Genomic DNA, 10,478 nt, shown 5'->3' with positions numbered 1-10,478 from the left:
GAGCCGAAAAGTGGTCGCCAAAAATTATCGAATACTGTGAGTTATATGCGTCGGTGAGGATTATTGTTATGATGGATCAATAGCCTAAATATTGAAATTACTGGATCAGAAAGAACTGCGGGGTGGTTGACGATATAAGCAGAGTTTTAGAGCTATTTTGAGTAAAAATTCGTTTTATTCCTTGTGGGTTTTTTTTTTTTATTAGGGAGTGGTATGTTCTAGAACCCTACTATTATTACGGACAAATTACCGATTCCAGTGTTCAAACTGACAGAGAAAGCGCTTGATGCAGCGGGGAAGAGTTGTCTAACTTTACCTATTTATCAAAATAAAAGTTCGAGGCATAACCTCCTATAATTAAATTCATCGATTATTCCTCACCTTAGCGAATTCAATTACAGCAGAGTGTATACCATGCTTCACGGTTCTGAACTTTTTGATTAATTTCACGCCGAGAAACGGATTTCCAAACTATACAGCGTCCATACTTTGTGACTGCTTGTAATATCGAAGAACTGTTTATTATTACATAGTAAGCAATTGAATTCATCGTATATTGGTAATATGCACTTACACTTGGAGAAATGCCTGACATATTAAGACTTAAGTTTTACGAAATCTGGCATCCCTACCATTAGTCTAGATGTATCTAACAGAATGGCTTTTCCATCACATATAATTATACATTGAGATACAAGGCATACGAGACTCTTAGGAGACCCCCCTCCGCGGTGTAGATAGTCCACTACTGTGGGTGTCTACGCTAGGCGGGCAGAAGGCCAGGAGTCCATACTATGCCTTTCTTATAAGCTCAGCGATTCTATCCCACTGGAAGATCGGGGGTTGTTTTTTTTTTGGACATTCGTAATGATAATCCTGTTTACTATGTCAGCATTCACATTCCTTTACATCAAACTTTCAGGTTACATTTTCATGATTATCAGATTAATAACCTTTTGTCCGAAGTCACGTAAATGTGGCGAGAGTTTGATATCCATACTCTTAATTTATGTAATTAATATAGATCAAAGCATACTTGATAAATCCAATAAAAAAATAATGGATCATAGCAATAAAATCAAAAGTAAAATTTGGATATGCTTTGATTCTGTGTATTCTCTCTCTCTCTCTCTCTCTCTCTCTCTCTCTCTCTCTCTCTCTCTCTCCATGGTGTGGACGTAGAACGTAAAGGTGTACGCCTAACAATGCAATAAAGTCCAACCACCAACCCCCTGAATTAAATGCTAAAAAAATGAGGTGATGTTTTTATTCTCAGCTGTAGCGTCTGTGGTTTTCTGGCACCCCGGAAGTCAAGCGGTGTACTTATTCTAAATAATAAGAATCCCACTTACATCAAAGACCAATCCGTTTACTTGACCCATATAATTAAAGTGCAGCCTCATGTTTCCTTCACAAGTAGTAATAACTTCCTCTTGTCATTTAAAGTGCAGCTTGTTTTACACAATTCGCTTAAAATGTAAATGAATTTGATAGACTGAAGCAGTTTTTAACGTCTTATTGCGAGGCATACCCGATTTTTTTTAAATATAGAAAGTAAACGGAAACGCTGTGCTTGACCAAATCGAGCAAAGAAATCTAGTATAAAAAGATTCACATATCTTGTGTTGTATAATGCCCCCCCCCCCCCCCCCCCCCCCCGGAAAATTGGCCATATAATAGATTTAGCCCCTGAGGAAAATCTACTACAACCAGCAATGGAATTTAATACAATGTCTGTATAAAACCTAAAATAATATAATATAGAGGAGATCGGTATTAAGGTTGAACGTCAAGGTAATCAATTCAGCATTATACGAATGTCATGTTATATGGAATACTTTATAGTCTTATTTAAGCTTTTACAATGAAATTTGAGGTAATGACTCCCTATAACTGGATCTTAAGATCGAAGGTCAATGACGAGAGGGTGAAGGGGGGGGGGAGGAGGAGCAAAGATTATAAATTCTCTGAATCATCTTGTCTTATGTTTAATTTGTATCATCATATTGCTGAGAAAATGTTTTAGCTACGTATTTATCAGGTAAAATCATACAGATTAATTAATGTCCTGAAGTTCAGTTTCAATTTGAAGGTATGACTTATTGAGCAAAAACCACATTATGGGACTGTTTTATTTTCAATTGAATAATTAGAAATATTTGGTTTTCTGTCAAAGGCCTATTTAATTATAATGTACATGTATCTTTGAACTAGAAGCTGATGTGAAAGAATACAATGCAGTGACTATTTCATTACCCAAATTTCTTTATTATATCTTTATTTTTAAAACTCTTGAGTTCAAATTCAAATTAGGTCCAAAATAATCCAATTAATGTTAACAAAATTTTAATTATTGCTTACTGTATATTCCATTATTGCTGTCTTCAGTTCCATAAGTACTAGTGATATCAAGAATTTAAGGAATATTCGTAAGAAGTTTTTGCAAGCATCAATTAACTAAGGGATTTGACATAACTTTAATTTAATTCGCGCAATGTTCAGAATATTTAAAGATGTCACCAATTATTAATGAAACATATTGTGCGCATCTAATGAATGACAGATAAGTTCAAATAATTAACGATATCTTTATCTTTTAAAAAAAAAAGCCATGCTTATTTGGCACCCAATATATATATATATATATATATATATATATATATATATATATATATATATATATATATATATTGTTATTTAGTTACACTTTCTGGCAATCATTCTGCACAAATCCACTAAATCAATAAATCGTCAATAAATCAGAATCGGAAGTGACGTAATAGAAAACGTTTTTTGAGAAATCAAGACATTTAAAACATTTAGAGGTAATAATAAAAGCAAAAAACAGAATCATTATAGGATCTTGCGTTGAATTACATAAATATAGAACAGCAACAAAATCTAAATCGTTTACAGAAAATTACACATTTTCACTGTATGTGTACATCTCTGAACACAATAAGCGGTGATAGGTAGATTACACAACGATAAGCGCTCTGCACAAGGCTGTATTTATTTTGATATATTCTATAATTGAATAGAGTGAGCATTAATGGAGTGTACTTGATTTCGAAATGATAAAACTCAAATACTACTGGTTGTAACCAAAATTGGCTCTCATACACTTAACCGGAATGGAATTAAGGAGGTTGCACAGGGGCATCTTATCCGCTCTGTTCTCTATCACACATATATAAATACACAAGGGAAGAATCGAAAGTAGCACACGATTTGTAAACAAAGTCAAAAAACACCTTACTTGAAAAAAGTTACACAAATCCTCGTATGCACTGATGCAAATGGTGTCCTAGAACTTATCCAGACTCAGATATTCCAAATATTCCCAATGTAAATAGTTTTTATCCACATAAAATCCCAGCTTGCTGCACAGTTTTGAACTCTTGGACAAAGAAAAGATAACTCTACCTCAGACGACAACTTCCGGTGTTTGGAATCTATATTTGAGTAGCATAAAATCAAGGATCAATAAAGTAAATAGGCGTTAATTTGTAAATCAATGTACTACTTTCGATTCTTCCCTTGTGTATTAGAGAACAGAGCGGATAAGATGCCCCTGTGCTCATATGAAGACGTCACCATTGCCGGTGAAGGGCTGCAAAATGTAGGCCTATGCTCGGCGCTTACGGCCTTTGAGCAGGGAGGGTTCTTTATCGTGTCAAACCTGCTGTGACAAGGGGCCACGTTTTTTTTCGGTGTCACCCGAAGGACCGCCCCATTTAGTCGCCTCTTACGAGAATCAAGGGGTACTGAAGACCTATTCTAGTCAACCCAGATTCCATGGGACTTCAATAAAAACAACATATAAAGCTTGTTCTGCGTATGGTCAGTTTTTGAATCGAGGCAAGCTACTGATAAACACGTTGATGGTACAGGTGTTTCAACAGTCTCGTTTAAAGTCAGCATTTCGCAAATATAACGATCTAGTTTGCCAATACAACCTATGATTGGTCAAATGCTGTCTGACGTGTCTCATAACAATTGTTAGACCGTTCGTGGCACACTAATATTGACTACGGGTAACTCCGTTTACCTTATCAGGATATAAGTCTCACGGCGGATGTGACCGGTCGACAGGGGATGCTTACTCCTCCTAGGCACCTGATCCCATCTCTGGGTTTGCCCAACTATCTTCTTTGTATTGTTTATGGGATTTATGAAATTGATCACTGTTCGTTATCTTCACCTTTCATAATTAAAAATATCTCCTTATAGCACAGTATGTTAGGGTTCCTGGGATTATCATACACTGAATTTGTTTAAATGTTAGAAAATAAATTTGAGTGTCATAGAGTTATGGCACTTTGAAATTTACTATTTACAGAATTACAAATTACAGAATTACATTATAAAATACGTCACAATAGCTGATAGTCATTAAATTGAGTTGACAGAAGAAAGCAGATTGTGTAGATGTACTAGTCTGTTTACATACTGTATGTTTAAAAGAACGCGTAAACACAGAACGGAAGAATAATTAACGTGTTGGGTATGGTAACGTATTTTGACAACCGTAATAATGACCCTGGAATGATTCTATTTGTAAGTAGATATAAATGATCTTAATATGTATGACTGACTTTGTTAAAGATAACAAATATATGTCAGCCACCCGATAACCCTCAGATAAAAAGAAAACTTCCATGTTCGCATTCATTGTCGAGCATGACTTGTCAACTTATATTTCTGGTTTTCTGTGTTCTAGCGGCACTGCATGACGTCATTTCCCGTCAAGGTTGTTGTGGCCCGCAGCAATGGACCGGTGTTGCTATTCAGAAGACTGGGATATATAACCACGATTTAGATGTTGCATCCATTGCTGACCTTATAACACGTGTTTCCTACAGTTACCACGTGAAAAAAATCTCTATTCAACGGATGGTCCACAACATCACTACGAATAAGAAGGATAAAATTCATAAGATATTTGATTACAATCAAGTAAGTTTACTACGAAGTTTTTGTAGGTATGCGTGTGTGACTGTTAGTTTGTTATAAAGCTGCATCTGTATATAGAATATTTTAAACAAGATGTGTTGTTGTAATGTAAAGCACTGTTCAAAGATAGTTGTCAAGTCTCGAATGAAGCTTTGAGCATGGACCAAATATGAAGTCCCTACATCACATATTGCGAAATACGCCAAAACACAACGTGAAGATTGACCTGCTAGAAGGCCAAGGTCATCTGTTGACAGTATCAAATAATTTCTTGGCAAGTTTATATGCTAACTTTCTTCTAAAATGTAGATTCAAGTTTATTCAAATACGTGACACTTGAGACTAGTGTGGGGTCATACGAAATATTTGAATATTTACACAAAAACAGAGGTAACAATTTAAAAAAAATAATATTCCTTTCAAGAACAAGGTATTATTCATCAATTAGCTTTTCAAGTGAAGTTTCTTCAAATTCACAGGCCTGAATAGGGCCATAATATGGGTTTAATGTTTTACATAGGACTATATAGGAAAGCTTCTCTTTTCTAAATCTTCTTTTCAAGAACCACAAAGCTACATTTTGGTCTTATTAATATGGAATTGTTTTCGTGTAGTAGAAATGCAATTTTCTTCATTTCATGACCTTAGAACCAGAATTAGTCCACAATAAGATTTACACCCTTAGTGTCTCAAACATTACTCTTTCTCCCTGTATAAACATTATGACCCAGGTGAGCATTGTGACCTCTGCGGCTCTTGTTAAGTATGTAAATACAATGTAAAACATCCTTGGGGAGTACGGTAGCATACAAAAGTCACGGAAACAAAAACTATTCAGACCACCTATTCAATAGAAATCTCAGATAAAAGCTTGAAGTTGTTTTTCTTGCTCACTGCCTCGTAGTCTGCATAATTAGAATACCAACTCATCGTTGTAACACGTAGGTCTTTCAAGAGTCACTCCACTGGTGAGGAGATAATGTCAATTTAACGAAAGTTTACAACGGGGGTAGTATCCGACTTAATTGTTTAGATCTTTTGACTGATTTCTTACGTTTGAAACTGTCTTGGGGTGTTGTTTTTTTTATATCCGGAGCATTGTGTATTCGTCTCTTCTTTCAGGGCATAGAATATACCATAACAAATGGAAAATACTGTACTTCAAATCCAACCAGCGGAGCAATGTGGCAGAACTGTATACCAGGCAGGTTGAGTTTAATTGTCACACACACACAAACACACTTACCGACACACACACTTACCGACAAACTGACACACACAAACACACACCGACACACACACAAACACACACACCGACACACACACAAACACACATACCGACACACACAAACACACATACCGACAAACTAACCCACACGCACGCACACCGACACACACGCACACCGACACACACACAAACCGACACACAAACACATACCCACACACTTATTTAAAGATTGATACTTTTCATACAATGACTATTGCTGACTTGACCACATCATAAGTCATGATTGTACACATTGTAATGAGAAAGTGGAAAATATCATGTTTTTCTAATAATGTTGTTTTTAATCAAAATTAAAAAGTGAAATAAATGTCAAAAGTTGAAATCTATAGATAACGTAGAGTTACTAATGACAGATCTCCTATATCCTTGACTACAGTGTACCTGATTACTTGATTACCTGTCATATCGGGTGTATACTGGAGCGTGTTGATTGAATGTCTTCGTTTTTTATCGTAGTTTTGTACTGACAGATGATAGAGGATCACGCTTAACCAAAAATCCAGAAAAGAACTATCTGACTATGTCCTGCCCAAAAATATCTATCAAACAAAAACAACCCTACACTTGTTAGTTTTAATACAGATACGTGTTGTTATTAGTGTATCATTACTATAAAAGTAGTCACATAAGGAATATTTCAATGTTCACACAGACAACTCTACGTATTTCGGATCTTACAACGTATCCGGACCAATGATTGACGTCTACCGGGTCGTGACCCCTAGTGGCGCCACCATACGAGTCGGTGTTACTCCTGATAGCTGCCATCCGGTATTCGAAAGTTTATTGATATCAGGTCCAGGTAAAAATCTCAATGTATTTTTTTCCTTTTACTTTTGATGTTTATTCAATTTTGGAAGAGGGCAATTTCTGATATTTTGATGTTTAATCAATTTTGGAAGAGGGCAATATCTTATATTTAGATGTTTAATGAATTTTGGAAGAGGGCAATATATGATATTTTAAGAATGAAGGTAGCCATGTGATAAATAAGAAATTTTACAATTGTGAGACCCTTACCACACATGATGCACTGTTACGGTGCATACTTATTAATACTACTGACTGCATTATGATGTGGATTTTCTCTTCAGTATACACTCTTGAGATCAGTGTGTATGAAAATGTGACCATGGGTATCAGCTACCCCTCCGATTTCGATGTTCCTGAATTTTGTCATCACAACCAGGCAAGTACACATATATACCACAAGTACACATATATACCACAAGTACACATATATACCACAAGTATACATATATACCTCAAGTATACATATATACCACAAGTACACATATATACCACAAGTACACATATATACCTCAAGTACACATATATACCACAAGTATACATATATACCACAAGTACACATATATACCACAAGTATACATATATACCACAAGTACACATATATACCTCAAGTATACATATATACCACAAGTACACATATATACCGATGGAGTCGGTTCTAACTCAAGTCAAATATCCATTTATACCGTGGAATCCTTGACCGTTAATGTCACGTAAACAAATTCAATATTTTAGTGGATCTTAATGAATGTTTATGCTTGATGATAGTTTCCTAATTCATACACTTGTTGGGTTTAAGTACCTCTTAAACATCAATTATTTCTCTCTTTCAATACCTATACCGTCAGCAAAACTATGAACATGCTGTAAATCCTACATGAACTTCAGAAAGTCTTTGGGAACCACCTGTCCTTTTGTCCGTCCTAAATAGAGTAGTACTTAGTCGTACTCTGTAACTGTAATACTGCCCATTCAACATTTTCTTCCTTGAACTCCCTGAACGCAAGGATTACATAAGTATACGCATTGATTTTCTCTCGATTAAGTCATGACCTTTGTGATGTTGTGGATTGTTATTTTAAAGATTTTAAGCATAAAAATAATCTACATGCAACGTCCTATTTTGTAAAATATGTAACTGCTGGAAGATCTTCGTTCTTATTTTAAATCGGACTTGTAATGGCCGCTGTGGCACCGTAGTTAAGAGTGTATGATTCGTGACCGGAAGTTCATGGGTTGGAGCCCCGTTACCTTGGCGGCATAAAAGTAGGTATTGGCTGCCCCTTTGTCAGACGGTCGTCATTTAAAAGTAAGAATCGTGGGTCTTTCGGATGAGACCTATTTAAAACGGAAGTCACGTGTCACGGTAGGCATTGGCACCTTAAAGAACCCTTCCACCTAGGCCCTGCATACGTCACAATTTAAGGCACCAACCGTTTCGATCTGTGTAGAAAATTTTCGAAGGGACGTTGATTGATTGATTGTATCTTATTTAACGTCCCTCTCGAGAATTTCTCTCATATGGGTACGTCACCATCGACCTTTAACCTTGAGAAACAATAGGCATCCTTCGCTTGACATAAGGTGTATGTGTACCAAGTTTTACGGTACAAGCACCAACGGTTTGGTCTGTATCCTGCCTACAAGGTTTTCCTACTAAGCGATACTACAACCTTAACCTTTGACCTCTTACCTTCATTGATTGTATCTTGTTTAACGTCCCTCTCGAGAATTTTTCACTCATATGGAGACGTCACCAAGACCGGCGAAGGGCTTCAAATTTAGGCCTATGCTCGGCGCTTACGGCCATTGAGTAGTGAGGGTTCTTTAGCGTGCCACACCTACTGTGACACGGGACATCCGTTTTTAGTAATTTCCAAGGACCCGTGACATTCATAATTGATGCCAAGCGTTTGGCGATGGAACTGTCACTATCTGTTTTAACGACTTAGGTCTGTCGCGTCCGGGATTCGAACCCCAACCTTCCGCATGCGGGGCGAACGCTCTACTTCTAGACCACCGCGGGACGTAAACAAATAAACATTTGTTTAATTTCTTCATAAATTTGTCATCATATTTCAACACGCATAAGAATGCAAAATACTGTATAGAGTGTCTTGTTTGTGTGTACAACACGTTCTAGGTTTTTCGGTGGGAAACTAAATTTGATCTATCTTGCAGGTGGGTTCTTTCATATTTACAAGGAATATGTTGATTAAATTGCCAAATTTACAACCATCAATATTAATGAGTTGCCTTTATCTCTTAAATTCGCTAAATCTTATGCCTGCCAAATACAAATAAAAATTGCTACACATTAATATTTGCATTTACAAAATTGTCTTATCAGTAACCTTTGGGTTTTCTTTTATCGTCTGTGCTTCTCGATAACCCACGCTGATAACCAAGTAATCATGTAACCTGACACAAAGAAATATTCATGAAAGAAAGAAGTTTTGAATTGCAGAATATATACAAGGACTAATTGTCCATTTTGTTCGTATTACGGGGATATCGAGACAAGGAGAACATAGTAGGAAAATTTCTTATTAGAGAACTATTTTCGCATCGGGACAAAAACAAATCATAGTCATTGATTCTTTAATTATTCTTACTTTGTACGGTAACCGTAAACATATGGGAATTGTTCTTTCCCCAGATTGGTTGCGTTTAGTTTGTAAATTTTAAAAAATGTGATGAGTATTGCATGGCAACATAGATATTAAAATATTTTAATAAGTCATTTATAAGTAGAAATTTGAGGAAAATACAAATTTTATTTCAATTTGGGAGAGACAACATAGATATAAAAATATTTTAATAGGTCACATACAAGTAGAAATTTAAGGAAAATACAAATTTTATTTCAATTTGGGAGAGACAACGTATTCAACATTGTACACATCAATTCTGACATTTCATAGCGGGTTGATTTTTATTTACAGATAAAGAAGAAATACGTCTCCTCAACCATCACCGAGTTGATTCATAGCTCTTTCTCGTGGCGGTGATGGATCGGTTCTTTGGATGGTATAAAACGATGCTTTGCAATCAATTTTATTGTATCTTTAGAGACATTCATAATTTCTTGTAAATTAGTTGTCAGATATATCATTAATCGTTATATTCTTATCTTCATCCATTAAAATGATAGACACTAAAAGAGAACACACACACAAAAAAACCCCAAATAAAAAATACCCAGTGTATCCCAAGCTCTGTTGTTTTGTCAAAACATTATCAAAAAACGGCAACTGTATCGTGGAGGCTTTAGAGGTTGATAGCGTATGAAAGGGGTTTGGTTTAACATGTTGCTAAAAGTTCTTTTATCTATAATTATCACTATCATAGTCGCATCGATTTACAGTTTGAAGTTCGTCACTGCCATGAGTGCAGGCGAAGCGTAAAATCCGTGTCCACATCT

The 10,478-nt window shown here is 35.9% G+C and overlaps 1 protein-coding gene across 1 annotated transcript; it reads left to right on the top strand.

Annotated features, from left to right (window-relative positions):
• The first annotated feature begins 4,641 nt into the window (after positions 1-4,641).
• LOC125647850 (mammalian ependymin-related protein 1-like) lies at positions 4,642-10,263 on the top strand. The gene is made up of 5 exons (XM_048874672.2): positions 4,642-4,959; positions 6,079-6,160; positions 6,897-7,046; positions 7,339-7,433; positions 10,000-10,263. Exons 1-5 carry the CDS (start codon positions 4,684-4,686, stop codon positions 10,063-10,065), a joined length of 669 nt encoding a protein of 222 aa, XP_048730629.1. The 5' UTR covers positions 4,642-4,683; the 3' UTR covers positions 10,066-10,263.
• Positions 10,264-10,478: the final 215 nt, after the last annotated feature.

The sequence above is a fragment of the Ostrea edulis genome, chromosome 6 (assembly GCF_947568905.1).
Source record: "Ostrea edulis chromosome 6, xbOstEdul1.1, whole genome shotgun sequence".
In the NCBI taxonomy this organism is placed as follows: Eukaryota; Metazoa; Mollusca; class Bivalvia; order Ostreida; family Ostreidae; genus Ostrea; species Ostrea edulis.
Note: the sequence above shows the minus strand (reverse complement) of the source record. Positions and strands in the feature narration are given on the sequence as shown.

Excerpts from the sequence above, each read along its gene's own strand:
- LOC125647850 (XM_048874672.2), top strand. The coding sequence starts at position 4,684 with ATGACTTGTCAACTTATATTTCTGGTTTTCTGTGTTCTAGCGGCACTG. Across the intron at positions 4,960-6,078 it reads AGATATTTGATTACAATCAA|GGCATAGAATATACCATAAC; the intron begins GTAAGTTTACTA and ends CTCTTCTTTCAG. Across the intron at positions 7,047-7,338 it reads TTTATTGATATCAGGTCCAG|TATACACTCTTGAGATCAGT; the intron begins GTAAAAATCTCA and ends TTTTCTCTTCAG.